This window comes from Ictalurus punctatus, chromosome 3 (genome assembly GCF_001660625.3).
Source record: "Ictalurus punctatus breed USDA103 chromosome 3, Coco_2.0, whole genome shotgun sequence".
Taxonomy (NCBI): Eukaryota; Metazoa; Chordata; class Actinopteri; order Siluriformes; family Ictaluridae; genus Ictalurus; species Ictalurus punctatus.
This window is the reverse complement of record NC_030418.2, coordinates 12,705,323-12,729,123: the sequence shown is the minus strand read 5'-3', so window position 1 is coordinate 12,729,123 and position 23,801 is coordinate 12,705,323. Positions and strand designations below refer to the sequence as shown.

Here is a 23,801-nt window from a genome sequence, read left to right as displayed (position 1 = left end):
TTTATTCAGTGGAACAGTGGAAATCACAATCCAACAATATCGAAGTTATCATATTTAATATTGGGTTTCTATAGTTAATATAGGTTGGTTGGTCACATGAATTAAATGAGTTTAATCCAAACCTCAATAGCTCAAAAACAAGCAGGCCTATAAATATGGCTATAATAAATAGACAAACTATTTCTGTATACATTTACATAATGTTCATGAAATAAATCTATCCTGAGAGCCAACATGTTTTTTTTTTTTTTGTTTTTTTTTTTTACAGTAACAGGGGCCCTGGCTACAAACTGTCTGAGAATTCCTGATATAAGCAGATTCCAATGTGCAGACACATTTCTTTTCTTTCTTTCTTTTTTTTGTATAAGTGCAAATAACTGTTTGTTTTAACCTAAAGGTATCTGTGCATACTTCACTCTTATATTTAACAGAAAATTTCAATTAAATATTTTGCCTTGTCCTGAGTTGAAGTAATTATTCCACCACTGCTCGCTCTATGAGAAACCCAGCTTCATATTATTGTGTAAACATCATAGGGTAAATAAACAAGGTGCATAAGAACAGGATGTAAATTCTTTTTCATGTAGGCAGGTAATCAGATCCAGTTCTGAAAGCAGAGAGTATGACGTCAGTTTGGGTATCTGACTATAAGTGCTCGAGAGCCTGAGATTGATAGTGATCAAACCTGTACAGACATGATCAGAACTAAAGTATAAAAAAAAAAGGGAGACATGTTTAATTTCACAATTCAGGACTTTATTTTAGACTATAGAACTTTTAGAGCTTGATAGTCAGTTAGCCTGGGGCACCACCCCTCGTTGAAACTTGTCAATCCGGTTTCAAGCTAGATTCCTACTTAGTCAGAGAGACAATAATAGACCATGTCCAAACAGAGACATATAGAAACCTAACTTTTACACATAACATTTCTCACACATTATTACACAATCACGCCATTCGTGATGTTGAGGCATTTTTTCACCTGGCCTGTCTTTTAATTGTATGAAATCATTGTAACATACACTGCCTCAGAAGGAGAGAAAGGAGAGTATGAGAATTAAAAGGCCCAGAAAAAGAGACATTGAATATGATACGGCTCTAAAGTACTAAAAAGGGCAAGGAGATGAGGAAAATACACTTCAACAGTAGTAAGTCTAATGCATGTTCATTTCACCCACAACCATAAACACATACACCCACAAACACACACACACATACACACACACACACACACACACACATGCAAGAGGAAGTGCATCATCCATTGCTGAAGTTGATAAAACATACTAGCCCTCAAAAAAAAAAAAAAAAACTATCTTCAATGTAATATATTATTATATTTATACATTTTTAAAGATGAAAGGGGTGGTGAACAAAGAACTAAAAAATAAAACGAAAACTTGTGCTGTTGATTGCTTGCTAAATTGCTTTTACTAGAATGGTGAAACTTATAACAAACCAAGACTAGTTTTGATTATCATTTTTAAAAAACCATTATGAGAACATATATATATATATATATATATATATATATATATATATATATATATATATATATATATATATATATATATATATATATATATATATATATATATATATATATATATATATATTAAATGGGGTTTAACCTGATATGGATGTCATGGAATCTGTTTGTGTGTGTGTGTGTGTGTGTGAGTGAGTGAGTGAGTGAGAGAGAGAGAGAGAGAGAGAGAGAGAGAGAGAGAGAGAGAGAAATAAGTGATTTTAGAAAATCGCTGGATAGATCAGTATAATACACTTTTCTGACATTGTGACCTATAAATTCCTTTGACAAAAGGGAGCATTATGCTTTTTTGAATATATTCATGCTTTCTTCTGAAGCCTGTTTGGGGAATTCCATCCATCCATCTTCTATACAGCTTATCCTTCAGGGTCGTAGGGAACCTGGAGCCTACCCAGGGAGCATGGGGCACAAGGCAGGGTACACCCTGGACAGGGTGCCAATCCATTGCAGGGCACAATCACAATCACAAACATGTTCACAATCACACACTCATTCATACACTATGGACACATTGGACACACCAATCAGCCTAGCCTGCATGTATTTGGACTGGGGGAGGAAACCGGAGTACCTGGAGGAAACCCCCACAGCCATAACATCCAAGGCAGACTATTATTATTATTATTATTATTATTATTATTATTAAATCAACATTTTTATTCCTTAGTTAAGAATATATTTTACCATAAGAAATGATCAGCTTAAGATCAGGTGCACTCTCAGAAAAAAGGGTATTAATATGTTAGAATATTATAATGGTCTATTACAAATACATGATCTTGCGTGGGAACTAAACAAAACTTGAACGAAACTCGTCTAGGTTTGTGGTCGAACTAGTAGTTGAGCCATATATGGTAAGGGGGAAGTGCGGTGAGTCTCTGGAGTTTCCACGCCCACATTCTGATCTCACCTGACCGCGCTTTACTCGCAGAGTATAACTGGAGACTTGCAGGAAGAGGTGGTTAGTATAGTGGAGTAAGGTGAGGATAGAAGTTGTTTACTGTTTAAAGAACTGATTATTGCTGGAGGAATAGAAGCACTTATTTTGGATTACAAGAGGAACTAACCTCAACCTTAATAAAGAGGAAAAAGATTTATTTTGGGAGAGCATCTTGTTCGGGCCTTGGTTTTTTGAGTGTTATTTGTATTCTCTGTAGCGCTCACATCCAAGATGAAGGATATAATTGTTGTGTGTCTTCTGGCGTTCGTCGCTGGCGCTTCTGCAGACTGTAAGTAGTTTTATGACTTGTTTTATGACTTGTTTTATGATTTGTTTTATGACTTCTATGTGCGATAAGTTATCTGTTGTTGAGTTTGTAAACTTCGCGTCTACTATAAAGTTGTGAAAAGGTGACGGAAATTGTTTACCCTTATCATATCTTGGCGAAATGGTGTTTGTGTTGAGGAATAAACCAGCAGGTAAGGCCTACAGGTAATGGTGGGGGAGGGATGAGTTTCAGTGTCGCTGCACCTGATTTCAATGGCGCTCCTAAAATGGCTGATAGGTTGCCACACCCGTGTGTCTCTCTAGCTCACAGTATCTTTCGACCATAGGCTCGTTCCCTTCCTCTTCCTCAGTGGTTACAAAAGTCCCCCCCCCCCCCCCCCTAATTTACATATTGTAATCCTACAGGTTCTAAATGCAGTACCATGAAATGGGGGACCTGTGAGGCAGCTGGAGAAACTTGTACGTGCACACTTCGAATTGGAGCTGCTCCTGAAGATAAGCAACTTATAAATTGTGTGCAGTGTGAGTACTTGATCTTTTATTTATTTGGGCTGTGATTGTATGTCAAAGTCTAGTGACAAAAAAAAAATAATTATGTACCATTTTACTGCCTAATGCATGTTGTGTGTCTCTCTCGTAGTGGTTAGCAAATGCTTCCTCATGAAGGCTGAAATGTACCGTGCAAGGAATAACATGTCCACTAGATCTATTGGTGGGAAGCCAGTTACAACAGCGATTGTGGATAATGATGGAATCTATGACCCAGATTGTGAGAATGATGGGCGTTTCAAGGCAATCCAGTGTAACAACACTAACACGTGCTGGTGCGTCAACAGTGCCGGAGTCCGCCGAAGTGATAAAGGTGACAAGAACATGAAGTGTGAGCCAGCGGAGACCTAGTGAGTGCCCTGTTCTCCAACTTGATTTCTAAATTGCTTCTAGTATTGGCCACTGTGCAGTTTGCTCAGTGCTTTTATTTATTTTTTATTTTTAAATGTTCTGTGTTGATGTATTGATGAATGCTGGCTAAAGACACATCTTTCTTCCTTTAGTTGGGTCCGCCTTGAGCTGAAACACAAACCTGTTAACACCCAAGACATGGCGTCACTGAAGACGTATGTAGTTCAATTTTAGGCTTTATTTTGTAGACTAGTGTACTTTTGATACATTCTGATGTTTTTGTGTGTCCCACAGTGGGCTTCAAAAAACTCTTTTAGACCGTTATAAACTGGAAGGGAAATATGTCACGGGTTTTCAGGTAAGGCCTTGGATGTGTAAATCACTACTTCCAGATGTATTAAACTCCTCAATTAGGTTGAAGGCCTTCATTGTATCCATGACTATGGAATCTTTGTGTTTCAGTATGATGCAGATAGCCGTTTTATTGTTGTGGATATCCAGAAGCCCAAAGAAGACCGTACTATAGACCTGCCCAGCATGGCCTACTACTTTGAGAAAGATGTAAGTTCTCTAGACCTCACTTGAAATTCAGGCTTGGTTAAACTGTGCATGATCTTGATCTTTGTCCTTTGTTTACAGGTGAAAGTCCTGCCCCTGTTCTTTGATCAGACTCCACTTTCGGTCGATGTCAATGGTAACCCTGTGGGAATGGAGACCATCCTGGTCTACTATGTAGATGATAAGGCTCCCACTATCACAATGCAAAAGCTGACTGGTGGTGTGATTGCTGTGATTGTGGTGGTTATCTTGATTGTGCTCATTGGCCTCCTTTGCCTGGTCAGTAAAATGCATTCCTTGTTGAACATAATATTCATGTGAAGTCTTTGCACTGTAAAATTTAACACTTGTGGCTTTTGACAGTTTTTCATCAGGAGACGGGAAAAGGCACGGTACAAGAAGACACCGGTGTGTTAAGACTCATGACTTGTTTCTTGTTCACTTGTGGTTCAAGCCCTTTCCTTTTGTTTTAACAACCTTGTTTTGTTCCCCTCTTGCTTTGCAGGCCAGGGAGATGGAGCCCATGTCATAGGCGCTGACATGGGTCTACAGCTGTTTTTAGTCTTTAAACTCTGGAGTCCTTTGTGCTCATACCTGCTGTATATTCAATTTGAATCTTTTTTTTTTTTTTTTTTTTTTTTTTTTTTTTTTTTTTTTTTCCTCTTCTCTCTGGGGTGTTTTTTAAACTACTTAAACAAGTGCCTGTTACATGCTTTTTATTGTCAGTTATGTTTAGATGGACAGTCAAGTCTCTACCTCTCAATCAGGCTGGAGATTTGTGTGAATATAGCCTAATATGTAGTAGATTTTAAATATCATTGAGCTAATATGTGGCTGATTTTAATACACATGTACAGTTTGAAGTGTCATCGTTTTTAATAAAAATTTTGCCCTAGTCTTCCATTGCTTTTCTTTTATTTTAAAAAAAGTGTCCAACTATACTTGTGCAAGGGGGTGTGTGTGGGGTGTTTTTTTTTTTTTTTATTATTTCTTTTTTTTTTGTGGATTTTTGATACTCTACATGTACTGAGGCAGGGGTATGCTTACAAGCTCGTGTGGGGGGGGGGGGGGGGGGGGGTAGTAAACCTCCACAGCTAATCTGGGGGCTGGGTGAAGCTGTTATGCCCCCCAACCCTACCATTCTCATTGATTTAGATTTGCATTGTGCTCAGTGAAGGAACCATTGTTGTGATTTATTTATTTTTTTTTCCACACCTGCATACTGTGACTATAATGGCCCTATAAATGCTTTAAATGGGCTCCTACTTGGGAGATGAGTTACTACAGAATATCAGTAGTGGTCATTTTATAATACTACTAGAAACCTGTGTTGGCTTACATGAGGTGATATTCCAATTGAGTGTTTTTTGTTACACCCCCCCTTAAACTTGAGTTGTTTTAAACACCTCTTTGTAATTATCTGCAGTCTATGCTTAAACAGACACGTAAACAGAAACACAAACTCTATGAATGATCTTCCTGTTCAGGTAGTTGGGAAGTGTGACTAGGTAGGACATGCCTGTTGTCATGGGGAAAGCAGCACATTTAAAGAATGTGGCTTAATTATGCAGCAAAAATTTGTGGCTGTCTTGTCTTGCCGAACTCCAGATGAAGGTTATTTCAAACACATGCTTTTCTGACTTGTATACTAGTTTCAGTTCTTTAAAGATGGCATTCACTTACTGAAGTGTTTCATGAACAGCCACACCGTTCCTTTTTTTATTTTATGTAATACCACTTTGTTTCCCTACTAAAGATGTATAAGATCACTTGAAAGTTATCCATGAAAAAAAACACATCAGAGCTGAAGGTTAAGGGTGTGTGATACTAACACTCACTGGAATCAGGTTAGACCGGACCAACGAGGTTCAGTGTGTGTTACACAAGACTTTGTGCCTTAATGCTAAACCAGGCTTCTCCTGCTGCCTTTCAGTATCAGTTGGGTGATTATATCTAAGGTGTTTAACTTCCAACAGCAAATTCTCAGATGGTTGACTCACTGGTAAAAATTAACTTGACCTGTATAGTCTTAACAAACATGCTTTACTGAACATTCTCTGTAACACTGATAGTCTTTCCATGTATCCTAAAAACAATATACCTACAACCATCTCATGTTAGTGAGCTAATGTCTTTGTAATGTGAATTGCCGTAAGCAAATATAAACAAACCATGTGCAAATCATGCTCTTCATATCATTGAATTAACTCTGGCTGCCCAAGATTTATATAAACACTGACAAGAGAAAGCTTTCAGATATGTTGCTTTAATTCTAAGCTGTTTGTTTGGACTGCCATTTTAATTCACATTTTTTGCCATTTTAAGTGATAAAATGTAATGGAACCATCATTTTAAAATGATTCAAGTTTCATTGACTGAAAAAAAATTGTGGTCTAACACTGTTGTTTTTCTTTTCCACTTCTTTTGTCTGTTCCACAACACAGCCGGCATCGTTGAGTTTCAGGGGCCAGTTCAAACAGGTTTGGGTGGATCACAGTTATACTCATTCCCGAAACCCATAAGTCACTCTCAATGTGTTTCCCTGGTAACTGGGGGAGGTTCAAAGTAATGAGCCAATCAGTTGAGACCTAGAAAAAAAGTAGGCAGGACACTAGGGTTACAACAATGCTTACCTGTTGAAGGTTAGGTGAAACCTAAGTGGCATATCGGAAATTTCTATTCCTTTATCTCCTCAATCATCTGTCTCAGTTGAAAGTAATCTGATATAACACATTAAAACAATAGTTAAGAATACTTATAACTAATTTTGCTACAGTAAAAAGAGGCACAAATTATGAAGATGAGCGACGAGGAAAGAGGCAACACCTCCACTCCTACTCTGGAATCATAACATTTTAATAACCTTCCATGGAAGTACTTTTTACATACCAGTATGTGAATACATCTACAGAAAACAACATTACAGAAAACATTACAGTCCCTTTATAACTGCATGGCGCAAATGGCTTATAAACTCAACGCACAATGTTCACTTCCTGTTGCTCAGGGTTAGTTTCACGTGGTCGAAAGAAAAAAACAAAAACAAATTCCTGTAGCTCGAGTCATTCAGAAAGTACTCTTGTGCCTTGCTGCATCAATTTCCACACATTCTTTGTCAATCAAGCAGGTTTTCTTTATAATCCAAGTGAACCACTCTACCTGCTACTACCTGCTAATCCTCAGCATTCAATTGTTTTTAGAATACCAGAACCACCTCCACAGCAAGCTTTAAATCATCCTTTTCCTGTCAGGAACTTGTTTGGTTAAAAAAAAAAAAGGAAGAAAAGTAACCGTTAACCGTTAGCCTACTTCTTTGAAATGCCATTCCTTTTCCTGAACTACAGGGCAACTGTATTTCTGGAATAAACTGGTGTTAGTCATAGAATCCATGAACTAATTCGAATGACAAAAATTGCTGAGCAACATTTACATAGTTTTCTTTGAAATATGATAATAATTTAGTCCTGTCGTTCATTTGTGCAATGGCTAGTTCATTTAATCTAGAACATCTGCAGATTTGTTGTACCTAATCATTTTAGGACATACAAAATTGCATGAGAAATACCTTTGAACATTTTACATGAGCCATGAAAGGTAAAGGGCATCTATTGTTCTTCATACATTCATATCAACAAAGGAAAGTCACAGCAAAATACAAATCAGGTTCAAGTTCCTCTTCCCTAGAGCAGCTGCAATCTATTTTTTATACGAGCCCATTCCTAGTTTAAAGATTATCAAGTCTGTACCAGTATAAGGCACTTCAGAGTAGTGTTGGGGCTTTGCTAGGTCTGCCACCACCTGCAAGAGGGGATTTAGAGGCGTGTTGCTCCCCAGACTGACTTTGGGCCAGCAGCAGAGCTGGGGCAGAGAGATGGTGTGCTGCTGACTTCTGTTGATGGGTGCTGTTAATGTAGCTGGCCATAAGGAGCGTCAGCTCTCGGATCTGAATGGAAACAGAAAGCACACAAATACAGACCTCAGAACACATACATGCTTGTTTGTTCAGGTCTAAGAACCTCACATGAAGTTCAATTATTAGATTAGGATAATGCCTTTGCAAATATAAGTTTTGGTACAGTTTTCAATCTATGACAATATAATTCTACCTCTGGTATTGCCTCTACCTTAAAAGCACCCATAGCGAACAGATGCTTCTCACTGGATGTTTTTCTGGCTGTGTTGCTTCCGGAGCTCTGAGTCACCACCAGCATGAAGTCCTGACTACAACCTCCAAATGTTATAATGTTCTTATGGGAGAAGGACACTAGAAGTTTCTAAACAGTTGAGGGAACAGGAATGGCTCAGAAAGGTAAGCATTATTTCAGGTATTAGAAAATCAACGGGAAGTGTAAGTGTGAGACTGCAGATATCTTCTCACCATGGACGTAAAGTCCAACACGCTCAACCCATTCTCATGCGCAGCTACCCACACACGTGTGCTTTGCAGTGAAGAGGGTGACTGGGGCTACAGGTAAAGAGAAATGGAAAGAGATATAACAGAATAGTCTTTCCTTTCTTACATATACATCACAGAGCTCATAGATAATACAAAAATATCATTTAAAACGATATACAGTTGCAATCAAAATGATTCAACCCCCTTTGCAAATCATTTTTATTGATTTATTATTATTGATTTTTATTATTTATTTCCGCTGTTTGCAATGAACAAATCAAACAAAAGCATCTGAAATAGTTCAACACAACGAATGTTTCAAGTAGATTCCCAAAATTCAACTGAAAATGCAACTTATAATGACTTCTCCAGTCTCAAAATTATTCAACCCCTTCATGGCAAGCATCTTTAGTACTTAGTAGAACACCCATTTGCTGTTATTTTGACGTTTTCTCCTCAGATTTCCTGATACTTCACTGAATCCATCTTTCCTTCCACACGATGCAGGTGTGCAGTGCCAGAGGATGCAAAGCAGCCCCAGAGCATCACTGAGCCACCACCATGCTTGACTGAGTGTTGAGTGTTGTTTCCTCATTCTTCTTCCTCCAGACATACCGCTAATCCATCGTGCTGAAAAGTTCCAGTTTTGTTTCATCTCTTCACAGAACAGAATCCCAAAACTTCTGTGGCTTATTTATATGATTTTGAGTTGATTTTTCTTGAGCTTTTGGGTCAGTAGTAGAGTACGTCTTGGAGTTCTGGCATGGAAACATTCTGCATTTAGTACGCACCTTACTGTGCTCATTGAAACCACAGTGCCTGTTGCCACCAAGTCTTGCTGCAGGTCTTTTGCAGTCACTCAAGGGTTTTTCATAACCTACCTTCTCAAAAATCTGGTTGCATTGATAGCTTACTTTTTCTGTCCCATGCAGGTATTTCAAAAATTTTCTGCCCCTAGCCAGTTCAGGTATTTCATGTGTTCCAGCTCAAACTCACCTGGTGCAACTAATGAAGCCACTGATTAGTTGCATCAGGTGTGCTTGAGACAACTCCTGTTTTGTATATTTGTGCTGTTGTGAGGGATTATAATCAGGGGGTTGAATAATTTCGAAACTGGAAAAGTCATTATAAAAGTTGCATTTTCGGGTGAATTTGTAGAAACCACTTAAAGCATTCGTTGTATTTCAATTGCTTTTGTTTGATTTATTCTTTGCAAACAGCTGAAAGTCTGTAAATTTTGACATTAAACCAGATTTGCAATGGGGGTTGAATCATTTCGACTGCAAGTGTAGGTGTGTGAAAAGTGAGTGTGTGCCAGTATTCAAAGCACAGCAGGAAAATGCCCCAGATTTGCATTTTGCTGTGACTTCCTACTTTAGTTTGCTGCTGGTATGAATTCCATTGACATACACTTTATGGCCAAACATTTGTGGACACCTGACCATCACACTCATAACTGCTTGTTGAACATCCCATTACAGGCATTTTGCTATTATAATAAGCTCCACTCTTTTGGGAGGGCTTTCCACTAGATTTTGCAGCATGGCTATGAGAATTTGTGCTCATTCAGCCACATTAGTGAAGTCAGGCACTGATGTCAGGTGAGGAGGCCTGGCAGAAGCTGGTGTTCTAATTTATTAGAGAGGTGTTCAGTGGGGTTGAGGTGAGGACTTCTACACCAATCTTGGCAAACCATGTCTTCATGGAGCTCGCTTTGTGCACAGGGACATCGTCATGCTGGAACAGGTTTGGGCCCCTTTAAAGCATACAAAGACATCCTGTACAACTGTATGCTTCCAACTTTGTGGCAACCGTTTGGGAAAGAGCTACATACAGGTGTGAAGGTCAGGTGTTCACAAAAATTTGGCCATATAGTGACAGTACACATTTTTACTCTACAAGATGAATACATACTTCATCTTCCATATTTATGATGAATTGCAGTAATTTCACATTGATCGGGCTCATGTATACATTGTAATGCTGAAGGTAGTCTGTCATTTTACTGAGGTTCAGTGATGACAGTGTAGAAATGTAGTTTAAAAAAAAAAAATCACTACACTAATGTCTAATGAAGTTAAAAAAAAAAGAGCATGCATTTGCACCTCAGCTTCAAACAGCTTGGCTCCAAAAAGGGGCCACTTGCGGGCCACAGTCAGATAGATCCGCACACACTCAGAGGTGCAGCGCCCCCTCAGTGATGCCCATCGAGCCGAGATTCCCTCACATAACTGCCTGGTAAGATAAGGTGAAGGAAATGGATACCAATGTGAGTGTAAAAAAGGCATTTATTTAAATACATTTACTTATGTATGAAAATACTAAAAAATGTGCCCATATTAGTCTTGAACACCTTAAAAGCATCCAAATCTGTGATTTTTAATGAGGTCCATTTTGGTCCAGTGGCCACACAACATGCAGATTTGGTCAAGAATACTCTTTGAAACAATGGCTATTAATAAAGTTGACATACTTGAACGAAACAAAAAAAGGAAAATGAGCTTTTTCAATCATTTCTTTAACAGAAATATCAATAGATGTGATCTTCTGTGGAAAAAGTAAGTACACCCTTGGCCTCAGAAGCTAGTATTGCCCCCTTTATAGCAGAAATAACTTCTTGTAGGTGTTTTGCATAATTGTCCACCAGTCTCTGACAGCATCTTGCTCTAATTTCTGACCACTTTTCCATGTAATATTCTTTCAGCTGCAAGTTGTTTAAGGGTTTTATAGTATTTACTGCCTGTTACAAATCCCCCCACAACATTTCAATGGGCTTCAAATCCAGGCTTTGACTAGGTCATTTCATCACCCTCCATTTCTTCTTTTTGAGCCATTCATTGGTGGATTTGCTAGTGTGCTTAGGATCATTATCTTGTTGAAAGGTCCACTTTTGGTTCAACTTCAACTTTTGGACAGGTGGCCCCACAATTATCTTTAAGCACTCTTTGACATGATGCAGAATTCGTAATAGAATCAATAGATGCAAGCTGTCCAGTCCCTGAGGCAGCGAAGCAACCCCAAACCATAACATTTCCACCACCGTGCTTCACAGTTGGTATGAGGTGCTTTTCCTGAAAAGCTGTCTCTGGTCACTGCCAAAGACAGTTTGAAAACTGTGCCATTTATGTATTGTTTTCCTTACAGTGGAATGTGGTATTTCAAATAATTTGGAGATCTTTTTAAATGCCAGGCTCATAGACATCCACAGCCTTTTTTCTGAAGGCCTTACAGAACTCTTTAGATCTTGGCATGATGACACCACACACCTCAATAACAAAGGGAACACCAGACACTAGATATGAGAGGGGTATAAATAACTCCATAATCAGGTTCTAATCACTGGCACCCAATCTTCAACACCTGATTCTAATTTTATGTATTTGAATGTGTGATAAATGTAGCGGTGTACTTACTTTTCCCATGTGACTGATCTGTTTACTTTTTCTTAATTTAAAATGTGAAAATTACTACAAAATGTAAATTTTATGTGTCATTTGATAGAGTGTATCAACTTTATTAATAGGCACTGTTTCAAAGAGGATCAAATGTTGGCTTGTCCAAATATGTCAAAAAAACCCAAAACAATTTCCATTGGTTTACTTATTTCGTCACATGACTGTGTACACACACACACACACACACACACACACACACACACACACACACACACACACACACACACACACTTCACCAAGATTTCTCCCCCTTTGTTGCTTGTAATGGTCCTAATCTTGAGTAATGCTTGCCTAAGCCATACGCTCATTACACAATTGTTAGAGCCAATGCATTTGAATTTAAAAGGTTTCCACAAGTCTGAGGAAACTAGCAAGGAAAGGGTAAACTAAAAAACCTAAAGTTAAACTAGCCAGAGCATACTACTTTCTGTAATTATGTATTGTAGGTTCTGGGTGAGTGATGTAAGCAGACTAGGAGTCTCAGGCAGAGGGATGACAATCAAACATGTTCATTAAACTATTAAGCTACAACCAGTCTATTCTGATTAGTCTCACCAGCTGATATCTAAACCATGTTTTATCATATTTCAAACATTTTTGCTGGATGTTTAGTATCAAGTTTGAAATTATACAGTATATACCTTTTTAATATCATTTTCATATTTCACACTAAAGCCACTAAGCTAGCTATCCCTTAATATTTTGTATTCTCTATGGTTTTTGGGAGCCAGCACTCTGAAGTGGTTAAAAGTGTTTACCTCAGCTGCTCCTCTGAGCAGGTTCGTCTGTAGTGCTTGGGGTAGAAGCGCTCCAGAACCTGCTTTAAAGTTTGTGTAGTTTTGGCCTGTCCAGAGGCAGAGCCGACTGCACTTGGGAACGGTCGCTCAAAGTCTCCAAACTCCACCTGAAAGGGACTTAAAAGACTTAAGCAAACATACAATTAGAGGGATAACTGACTGTTTACTTGAAGTCTAAACAGGGTTGGGAAGGATTTGAGCAAACTGGAGAATATCCTAAATATCCACTACTCCATGGTGCAATAGAGGGAACACTTTCAGCTACAGACTCGAGGAATCACTGTTGGAGACCTCTGTCAAATGCTATGTAGTGGCCCTCAGTATTGTGTATATGTAAATGTGTTTATTTTGTCTAAGTATGTAACTATGGAATTTTTGTATAACCAATCAGTGTCTGTGTTTTATGCTACAGTTCTACCAAAATTTGCCCTTAGAGACTGCTGAAGTCCACATATCTATACACATATATCTAAGCTTTTGGACAGCTTAATCTGAAACACACCTGTGCCAGCAGAGCAGACATCTCTATTGCAAGCTCTTTGTTTACAGGGAAATGACCTGCTGCAATCTCCTCGTTAGTCTGATAGGCCAAGAGCAGGCGCTCTCTCTCAGTCTCTCCTCTCAGCTGCTGAGAGAAGTACAGCCTGGAAAGAAAATGAAAATGGGAGATGGACAAATAGTGACAGGATGGAGAGTGATACAGATAGTCATGGATGATGACGTCATGTTCTACTGATATCTCTTTGAGCGGTGGGTTTCACCTACCTGTTTTTGTACGTGAGTTTCACAGTCCTGGTGTTCTCAGATTTGCCCGTGTGTAACTCCTTACAGGCCTGCTCCCATTTAGATATAATGTCACAAATCTGTAGAAGGGGACACAAAACTGTAAGGTAACGGAAAGAATCTGATATTAATTTGCCTCATTCTAAGTGTTTCGATCCTTTCCGTTTTGTGGACCTGTTCAGACAAGGCATTAACATCCATTTTGGATCTGGTTACAAGCGGTCTACTTAAAGTACAGGTGTGATCAGGGTCAAAACGTGTCAGTCAAACCACTTAGAAAGGTAATCAGAATTAAAAACCTTTCTCAATTAAAAGCATTACTTATTTATTAGTACTATCAGACTAGTATGATTAGGTGTTTGAATAAACAACTAGGCAAATAAAATAATAGGAAAGTAATCATAAATTTATCCACAGTATTATACAAATATCCACATTAAAACATTTTTTTCAGTATTTTGAACAGTTACGCTAAAGCCAGTAAAGCCCAAACTATAAATTCTGTCTACATAGGGCATAATTCAGGATTTACAGAAAGATGAAAGAAAATAGCTGATTATAACTTAAATAACAAAATTTAGATGCCTTTAGAAACAACTCTTATGCATTCTTCTTCTTTTTTTTAAGTTATTGAGTAAGTTTGTAGTGAAACTGTAAGTGAAACTAAGTAAAATTACTACCTGATTCTGTCAACAATGCAATGCAGTACAACAAAATTTATCATGGAATTCATTCATATCTAGTGATTGGAGACCCATTTGAAATGGCACAAAAATCCCAGACATAAATGACTATCTGGTTCACCCAATCTAGATGTTAAAACCAGGTCGGAACGAGGCCTATAAGTTGGTAAGACCATCTGACCATAAGACTGCCCTGTAGACAGTGTTCTAGGTTTTGGCCGGTGGGATCATCTGAATAGAGACTAAAACCGGACTGGCCCGTCTTCCTCATGCCCGTGTCCTGATTTAGATGGTTCTGGAACTCTTCCACTGTGGTAGAGGCATCGAAACCAACAACCTACCAATCAAACACATTTAATACATTTAGACAAGGTTAAAATCTGGTATTTTTTCACCATTTATTATTTTATTTCCCGTCTTGTAGACCTGATAGGTGTTGTTGAGAAAGTGCACAGGCACACTGAATGGCAGCGAGTGGTGGTATGGGTTCCTCAGTAAGATGGACAGTATCTCCATTCGTGAGGGCCGGGCCTGGCGCTCACCCTTCTGCTGAGTTCTCTCCATAGAACGCTGGCAGTAGATGGCATACTTCCCCACCTCTGTCCTACAGTTATACAGGTAAGCACTCAGATTTTGGCCTCAATCTGCACACATCAGAAGTCTTTGGAATACATGTGTACACACCTGGGGTCAGCGTGCTTTTTGAGATGGACATGGAGAAGCCAGAGAATGGGATGCTGCGGCAGGAAGAGTCCCACACACAATGCCAGAAACTGCCAACCCTGTGTAAACAAACCTGCACATGACAACGAGACCAACCTGTAACTTGCACAGAGAGCCAAAACAAAACACTCCGCCTAGTGGCCGGACTTTAGTTGAATGCTCTCCATGGTTATGTGTAGCACCTGTAAACAAAGCACCTGTCTCCTCCCAGCTGAGTCAACACCATGACCTCAGTTTTGGGACTCTGATCTCCTATGAGTCATCAAAAACAAGCTATCACAACCTGTTCTGCTATTTAAACAGAAAAATAATTTATTAACATAAATAATAAATATAACAAATAAATATATATTTTTAAATGAAATAATTGCCTGAAAGTGTTTATTCGTATTGATATGTCTATCATAATTGTGCTAGCTTTGACAAGAATAATGCTCATTTGGTTTGAAGCAATAAACTCACACCAGTTAAAATGGTATGTTTCCACTTGAATACATTGTCCAACTGAACAGTTGTCCTGACAAAACCTCTATGCCTTTTATGTGTGTTATAATCCAGTCAATTCTAAATTAAAATGACCTTCAAGTATGTTATAAGGAAGTGTTTGGTATGGAACAACAGATATTTTTGGGGGGCCCCAATAGAAAAGACAGTAATGCTTACTTAAATTATAGGGTGCTTGATTTGATCAGAAGCTGATGAGAAATTTCAGATAAAAAAAAGACCACAGCAAAATGTGAATATGTGACATGATGTTCTGTCGGTACTGATAGCTATGCATCAGACTTTATCAGGCTATGATCGGATTACCAGATGAGATAATCAGAAAAAATGCTCTGCGGCTCTGCCAATGTAGTTTTCACACTTAAGTCCTCTTTAAAAGAAACAAACTCAGGGCGTTTTCTCCCTTGGGTCGGTTCATTTAGATATATATGAACATCTGAAAAGCGTGTTTGTTTTGCTAACAGGAAACGCAGTTCAACTTGGACTAAAGTTAAAAGTCAAATGAGGAGCTAAATTTCCCCTTTGACATTTATTCTGACAAACATATTTCTAAACAACTTTCAAAAACTCATAAAAACACAGATTTACAAGGTGTTCAGCGAGCATCTCTAGGAGATAGGCTTTAATCACTCCATGAAGCATATAAATGAGATAAATTAAAATAACTACAGCTATCCATCTGGATGGATGACCGCTATGAGCGGAACCTTGGAACATAAATAGGCGCATGCTGACCAATGAGAGGACAGTTTACTCACATGTGACTTGCATAAACGCATTTTGGTTCGTTTTGAAACGTTTTGAAACGTTGCCTTGTGAAAGCGAACCAAGCAAAGGAGAAAATGCAACATTGTAACAATTTAAGTACCCGTTTCAGAACAAAGCACAGATCTACAGGTCTGAAAACGCCCTTAAACCCCTTGAAGTGGACCAAGAGGTGATCCAAGTTAAAAAGGACCCAGTTTTCTTTATGTTCACACTGTCTCTGTTCCTGAAAGAGAAATCAGATTTAGCAGTAGTGGGGACTCAGACCTCTGTGTTCATACTGTCGCTTTTTGTGTCCTAGTCCACTTGCAGTCCTGTGCATTGTGGGTACAACAATATTATGCAAGATGGCTGACCCTAAACATGTGCTGATTTTCCTGTATTTGTGCTAACACTCTAAGAAATAAAAGAAATCAAAGCAAAACAACAAATAAATGCAGAGGTTAAGGACAAGAAAAATATGGAGAGAAAAACCCCTGCTGCAGCAGCATTGTTTATCCCTGGGACTTCACCTTTTGATGCTGACTTCAGTGATGATGACAACAATTGAGCTTTCTCCTCAGGTTTTCTCACTCATATCACATGGTTTGAGATCATACCTTTGGGCTAAACATGTTATGATTTGTACAGAGGCCTGTATGAGAATTCACGATTGCAAAAATCAAGCAAGCCTGGAGCAATTTGTGTTCATAATGCACATCGTTAGCAAATTGTACCTTAAGCTGAAAGCAAACCGTACTCAGACCACCGCTCAAGATGGTAGCGGTTCGGTTCACTTTAAAAGGGTCTGAGATCATTTTGGAGTGTTCACACATGGGCCAAAAATCCAGCAAACCATGCCAGAACCCTGAAAAAGATCAAGAGTGAAAACACCCTCTGACTCAGAATGTAGTCCCTCTGACTACATTACACAGTGTGGACAAACTAGACTAAAGACCAGTATAGTAGGGGAAACCATTCAGGAATCCAGTGTGATTTTGTTTGGGCTTATTGGAACTGAAAAGAAATATAGCTGAGAAAGAAGCTAAAGCAGTTCTTGAAAAAGGAATGGAAAGATGCCATTGTGCCATTTAACAAAATGGTGGAAAGCTTGGTGGTAGACTACGGTAATGAACAGTGGCAAAAAAATGTGAACGAGTGGGAAGCTCTACTGCATGCTATTGGACTGTTAGGAAAAAGGTCAATTCGTCCTTCTGGGGAAATCCTTAACTACGTAAAGAAACCTTGAAAAACCCGTTCTCTAACCGTGTACAAGGTATAATATGTAGTATACAGTGTTTGTGTATTCAAACACAGCCTAGATACATACATGCATTTTCTATACCGCTTATCCTACAGGGAGCTTGGGGCAAAAGGCAGGGTACAGCATGGACGGGGTACAATCACATACACATTCATACACTACAGACATGTTAGACATGCCAATCAACCTACCATGCATGTCTTTAGACTGAGGGAGGAAACCGGAGTACCTGGAGCACGGGGAGAACATGCAAACAGGGCAGCAGTGGTTATCGAACTCCCAACCCGGGAGGTGTGAGGCGAACATCATAACCACTAAGCCACCATACGCCCACAGCCTAGATATTCATCTTCAAATAAGGGCTGGTTATTAGCTTGGATAAACCCAGACACACCTTTTGAAAACTGAGTGTGTTGATGCTGTTAATTAAATATAATATGAGCAGACATAATGTGTAGGCGGTTTAAACTGTATATTTCATTCTAAATGCCAAAGACCTCAATTGGTCTGATTTTGGCCTTGAGAGATGATACATATCTGTATTTCAAAACAATTCTCACAATTAGTTGCCCTATAATAATAATATGATCCACCTTAATATAACCTGACCAATTGTTTATAAAATGTCTAATAATAACAACCGATGAGCTCTTGGCTCTGACAAAAATGGTTTGGTTACATTTTGTTAGTGTTAAGAGGTATTTCATTTCATCAAAGAAATAAAATCAAGTAAATTTCAGTACTGTGGCTACATCTGAAAGGTTCCACAGTGTTCCCTAAACACTACTCTCCATTTTAAAACTGTACACTGGTTATAGAAGTGCTCCCTCACCTGCAGTGGGCCTGGCTGTTCATGAGGCTGCCTCCTGCGTGTTTGTTTGATGAGCTGGCAGTAGATCTCGTTCTGCAGCTCGGAGTGTGCGAGACACACCTGCAGTGCACACTGTGCCAGTGTCACATGATAGTCTATGGCTGGAGTGTCGATGACTACATTAATAAAGAGCTGGCATGTCTGCAGTACAGGGATGGAGTGGGTATAACATGTTAGAGAAGATAATCTAATATGAACAAAACATACAGCATGATCAGCACGGTTATGACCTTAAAAAGTTTGATGGCTTCAGTCTGTAAGGCCTGTGAGGGCAGAGTGGTGAGAGGGGTGGACAGGGCTTCCTTGCTGAAGCACAACATGGGATGCCTCCACACTTGAGAGTCTGAGGAAGAGAATGAAATCTGAGCAAAATTGAAAACATTTATACGGACATAGCTGCAAACGAAAGTGAAGAACCAGTTAACCAGTTATGTAGGACAATATAACAATATAATCCAAGAAACTCGTACCCGAGTCCCCGTCCACACTAAGCAATTTGCCAACCAGCTGCTCAAACTCAGTTCCCACCTGCCCCACGTTGGTGCCTGCTGCCACAGACAGGTGGTACAGCCATGCTGCCTATGAAACATTGCTAGTTAGAATATTTAGACAAGCGTCTCTTTGCAATGAAAACAATGCCAAGTGCACACCTTCCCCACACCCACAGCTTCCACTGAAAGTACTAAGCTTACAGTGGAGTTCATTTCCAGGACATTACAGCTGTAAACAAAAATGTGAAACTAAAAAATTATGACAAACTATTACATGGCAATATTGTGAATGACAGATTATATAAAGTATATTTAAAACTGATATGATTCCAGGCCAATAATAACTATTAAAAAGGACATACTGCACCATTAAACAAACTGTTGTTCAAGGTCATAGCAATGATAATATGACACACACACACACACACACACACACACACACACACACTATATATATATATATATATATATATATATATATATATATATATATATATATATATATATATATATAAAATACGCATACACATACACACAGACACTGCATGTTTCAGGCTGTTAACATCATACTTCCCAAAAGTGTTGATATTAGTAACTGAAAATAAACTGGAGATTCCGCCTTCCATTTATAACATTGTCTACTATTCTTCTAGGGTTTTTTAAAATCATTAATCTGATTTCATCATGTGTTTTAGTAGTTGACTCATCAGCTTAATACCCATTTATAAGTCAGTATAATAATAGTGTCAATTGTCACAAACAAGACCGTTGTGGCAAAACAACTAAAAGTGGCAGAGCGGGTTAGGTGATATTTACTCCTGCGCTTACTTTCTCGTGAGGGGAATCTATGTGAAGGTAATTGGGGCTCTGGTTAAGGGTCTGGATGGAGATGGTGGATTGAGTGGACTGTCCACTCTTATTGTCCTCATCAGAGTTCCATTCTTCTACGTGTGCCTCTGCCAACCTGATCTGACCCAGTGGGAACTGAGGGAAGGAAGCATGACATGTATGAGCACACACACACAAACACACACACACACACACACACACACACACACACACACCCACACACACACAAACACATGTATATCAGTGCACTGATGGTGTTATGTAGGGACTGAATGCAGACTATACCTTGTCCTCTTGGCATCTGAAGTAGTACAAAGTCTTTCCAATAAGTGTGCACCACACACGCTTAGAATAGTCATGCTTCATCTGAAAGAGTCAAACATGTACAGAGGTGCCAACATTGATAACAAGGAAAGCCTAGCAGGCAGACAGAAACCAGAGTTCTACTAAAAATCCCTAGAGTATGTCATCAAATCCATGCTTAGAGAAAAACAAAACCCCAACATGTATCAGTTGAACTGATGTTTAACTGGAATCTGCAGATGTGTTTGGCTCTAAAAGCAACCAGCTGAGAGTTTACACTTATTTTATACAATTATTACATCGTTTCCGGTCGGAAGTTTAATCTATGGCCATACACTGTTTTAAAGATACTTACATATTGTACCATTATATGGCAACATTACACACTGTTTATTTTTATTGATTACTAGATAGCACACTGGGTGATGATCTAGTCATTAAAACAGAAATAACACAAACACTCAGCTAGCATTATCCTTATACTTCATCAGTGTGATCAGTGAAACTCAGGCTGTAAAAAGAAAAAAATCCTTAGAATGTATACGGAATCTGTGTAATTTCAGCACTGCCCTACCCTCTTTACTGTGCATGCTAATTATGCAGAGTATTAAGTGTGAGATGCAACACAAAGCTAGACATCTTAGATGCTATGGTATATACTGGTATATAAGTTACTGTGCGGAAAACATTATGTTTTTGTATTTCTATGCCATGTATTGTACTGTTCACTTTGTATTTACATAAAGGAATCTTTATGTTAGCAGACATCTCATTTCATTCCTGAGTATCTGAGTATATAGCATGGATATCAAATCTGTATTACATACAAGACCTTAAAGTGCTTTTTTTTAAATCAAGTTGAAGAAAAAGACATGAATCAGCAATTCAGCAAAATCAGCATTTTTACCCCCTTTTCACTTTTTTGTGGGTAACGTTGGGGGGTTACTTGTGCTTGTGATAAATGAGAGTTTTCAGAAGTCTCCAGTAGAACATGTCAAAATTTCACCATTTGACTGGGTTTTCCAAGGCCATGATACATACTGTATACTTAAACAGCACAGACAAGGTCAAAAAAAATGTAAAACCTTAGTCAGGTGTCCCTTCATGGTTGGCCGGATGTTGGGTTGGGTGAAGAGGGGACTGGCTGCTTTGACTTTCTGCACACACTGCAGGACCTTGAGCCACTCCTCTAGAAGGTTAGGAGAGTCGGCTTTTAAATTATACACATGTTTTCCTGTCACCACCTGAGGACGAGAACATATACACCTGTACACTGATACAAGTAAACACTCACACAGACATCAGGTTATCCTATTATGTATGGAAGAATTATAACAAACAGTGAAATTCAGCATACAGTGGGGGAAATAAGTATTGAACGCGTCAACATTTTTTTCAGTAAATATGTTTCCAATGAGGCTATTCGCACGAAATCTTCACCAGACATCAGTATTAACTTTTTATTAAGTTACGTGTAATAAAGTGGAATGGAACAGGAAAAAAGTACTGAACACGCTAAGAAGAAGCTGTTCTCCAAGGCAAGGTAAGGCAAGGAACCAGTTGAAATCTGTAAGTAATTATACCTCCTATCTGTGCAAATTAATATCAGCTTAATTATCAATTTCTTCATACAGGAAGTGTCTTGAAGCTGTCATTAAAAACAAAGGCTTCTCCACTAAGTATTAAATAAATTTCAGTTAGCATGTTCAATACTTTTTCTGAACTTGTTTGGATTTATTTATCTTTGTGGATTTCTTGAGTTAATACTGATGTCTGGTGAAAATTTCATGTGAATAACCTCATTGGAAATATATTTACTGAAAAAAATCGTTCGATAATCATTTCCCCCTACTGTGTATGGACAAACACACTACATGTATACAGTACACATTAGGAGTGTAACACAATGGCATTATCTGTATTAATATCAGTGTCTGTTTAGTAAAAATGTTCATACCTGTTTTCATATTTGTATTTAAAGCAGAAGTAGGTGTGGTCTATGGGCAGTTTTATAAAATTATTATTATTATTTTTTTCCATGAGTCCTAACCCTATCCCCTGGAAACATTGGAAAACAGTGAAAAATGGGGCTGCTAGGAAAAATAATTTTTCATACTTTTTAAAAAAGTAATTTTTCATTCACAAGTCATAACAACTATATTTTATTTTCATTTATTTGTTTTATTATATACACTACTGAACGGGTAGAACTTTAAGGCAAGCCTTTCTCAATTCAAGAAACCTTCATGTACAATCTCCTATGAAGCTGGATGCACTGAAAATGGGCATTTCCTTATAATAATTGTATGATTTTTCAACAGAAAATGATGGAGTGCACAGCGCGAATGGGCTATATGGATGCCCTATAAATAATAATAAAGGCTTTTTTTTTCTTTTCTTTTTTTTTAAAAAAATAAATAAAAGGATTTCTATCGCTTCCATTCAGAAATATGCTTGATATATGATTTTATTTTTGGAGCTCAGTAAGGCAGTACATCTCCGATTTGTTAATGAACTTGATCTTTATTCCGCATATAGGATTCCCAGACTAATATACTGTAATGTCTGCGTATAGCAAATACATATTGCAAATCGTAAATACACACCACTACTAACTTGTTTCCCATGAAAAATACCGCTCAAAGGAAGAACTACTTTTACAATGCGTGAACATTTTGGGCTGGTTTCAATTCTTTTAGTGTAGTTTTTCAGTTTTTTATTGTTGCGAGATCCCAATGCACACACCTAATCTAAAAAAAAAACCCTGATTACGCCGATCTACATCATATTCATTTAGGACACATTATCTGTTCAATCTTAATTATGTATTTGTACTCAGTTACACAACCCTGGCACACATACACAACCAATACCTGAAGTATTTGTTTGCCATCCCCACGGGAAATACTGCTGGAAGCAGTGAGTTCAATCTGGCCTTGAGGTTTACGGATGACATCACTCTGTGGAAAAAATCTAATTATGAAAGAAAACTGTCTTTAAGATTTCTTAACACACTTGCCTCCTACTGTGGAAACCCTGGCTGCATCGTGAGTATATTCAGTTCCAGTGCTGCTAGAAAGTTTGTGAACCCTTTATAAATTTCTGTACTTGACCTGTAATGTGATCAGGTCTTCATCTTAGTCCTAAAACTAGATGAAGAGAACCCAATTAAATAAACGATGCAAAAACATTGTATCGTTTTTACAGTTATTTATTTAGCAAAATTATCCCGGAACATCTTTGCTGGAAAAAGTATGTGAACCTCTAGGAGTACGAGTTCATTTAAAAAGGGGTAAATGAATCTGAGTTTAGCAAGCCCTCCCATGTTTCAAGAACATAAACTTGGATCTTCACTACCAAAATTTGCTCTTCACCACACAGGTTTATGGACGTGTACCATGTCTCAATCAAAGGAGATTCTGCAGGGCCTTAGAAAGAGTTATCAATGCTCACTAGGCTTGAAAAGGTTACAAATGCATTTCTAAAAAGAGTTCATCACTAAGTTGAAGCAGTTTTGTAAGGAGGAACAGGGGCAAAATTCCTCCGATCTGTTGTGCAGGATTGATCACCTGATACTAGAAACGTTGAACGTTGAAGATATTGCTGCTTAAGGAATTCACATCAGTTACTAAATGTATAGGTTCGCAGACTTTTTTCCAAGAAAGTTATTTAATGTTGTATGAATTTGCTCAATTAATAAATG

At 38.3% G+C, this 23,801-nt stretch overlaps 2 protein-coding genes across 4 annotated transcripts in view; one reads left to right on the top strand and one right to left on the bottom strand.

The window, feature by feature from the left end:
- The first annotated feature begins 1,108 nt into the window (after nt 1–1,108).
- On the top strand, nt 1,109–5,133 carry epcam (epithelial cell adhesion molecule). Of its 2 annotated transcripts, none has more exons than XM_053679598.1 (10): nt 1,109–1,148; nt 2,707–2,778; nt 3,183–3,299; nt 3,418–3,676; nt 3,830–3,892; nt 3,972–4,035; nt 4,140–4,238; nt 4,317–4,514; nt 4,599–4,643; nt 4,741–5,133. In XM_053679598.1, the coding sequence occupies exons 1-10, from the start codon at nt 1,124–1,126 to the stop codon at nt 4,765–4,767; spliced, it is 969 nt and encodes a 322-aa protein (XP_053535573.1). In that variant the 5' UTR covers nt 1,109–1,123; the 3' UTR covers nt 4,768–5,133. The 2 variants fall into 2 exon arrangements, with proteins under 2 accessions (XP_053535573.1, XP_017319143.1); XM_017463654.3 differs by lacking the exon at nt 1,109–1,148 and adding an exon at nt 2,473–2,529.
- Nucleotides 5,134–5,427: 294 nt separating this feature from the next.
- Nucleotides 5,428–23,801, bottom strand: part of plekhh2 (pleckstrin homology domain containing, family H (with MyTH4 domain) member 2) — a 45,542-nt gene continuing 27,168 nt past the window's right edge. For both annotated transcript variants that reach the window (XM_017463652.3, XM_017463653.3), the window contains exons 14-31: nt 22,972–23,058; nt 21,184–21,342; nt 20,081–20,161; nt 19,775–19,930; nt 18,926–19,034; nt 18,686–18,798; nt 18,417–18,596; nt 15,034–15,131; nt 14,776–14,953; nt 14,531–14,686; nt 13,649–13,746; nt 13,386–13,527; nt 12,845–12,990; nt 10,737–10,866; nt 8,614–8,700; nt 8,360–8,509; nt 7,982–8,178; nt 5,428–6,823 (exon numbers count right to left, since the gene is read on the bottom strand). In XM_017463652.3, the coding sequence (XP_017319141.1) occupies nt 7,996–8,178; nt 8,360–8,509; nt 8,614–8,700; nt 10,737–10,866; nt 12,845–12,990; nt 13,386–13,527; nt 13,649–13,746; nt 14,531–14,686; nt 14,776–14,953; nt 15,034–15,131; nt 18,417–18,596; nt 18,686–18,798; nt 18,926–19,034; nt 19,775–19,930; nt 20,081–20,161; nt 21,184–21,342; nt 22,972–23,058 (2,253 nt within the window). In that variant the 3' untranslated portion in view covers nt 5,428–6,823; nt 7,982–7,995. The remainder of the gene's footprint in view (nt 6,824–7,981; nt 8,179–8,359; nt 8,510–8,613; nt 8,701–10,736; nt 10,867–12,844; nt 12,991–13,385; nt 13,528–13,648; nt 13,747–14,530; nt 14,687–14,775; nt 14,954–15,033; nt 15,132–18,416; nt 18,597–18,685; nt 18,799–18,925; nt 19,035–19,774; nt 19,931–20,080; nt 20,162–21,183; nt 21,343–22,971; nt 23,059–23,801) is intronic.

Excerpts from the sequence above, each read along its gene's own strand:
- epcam (XM_053679598.1), top strand. The coding sequence starts at position 1,124 with ATGAGGAAAATACACTTCAACAGTA. Across the intron at positions 3,677-3,829 it reads TGTGAGCCAGCGGAGACCTA|TTGGGTCCGCCTTGAGCTGA; the intron begins GTGAGTGCCCTG and ends TTCTTCCTTTAG. Across the intron at positions 4,515-4,598 it reads TCATTGGCCTCCTTTGCCTG|TTTTTCATCAGGAGACGGGA; the intron begins GTCAGTAAAATG and ends GGCTTTTGACAG.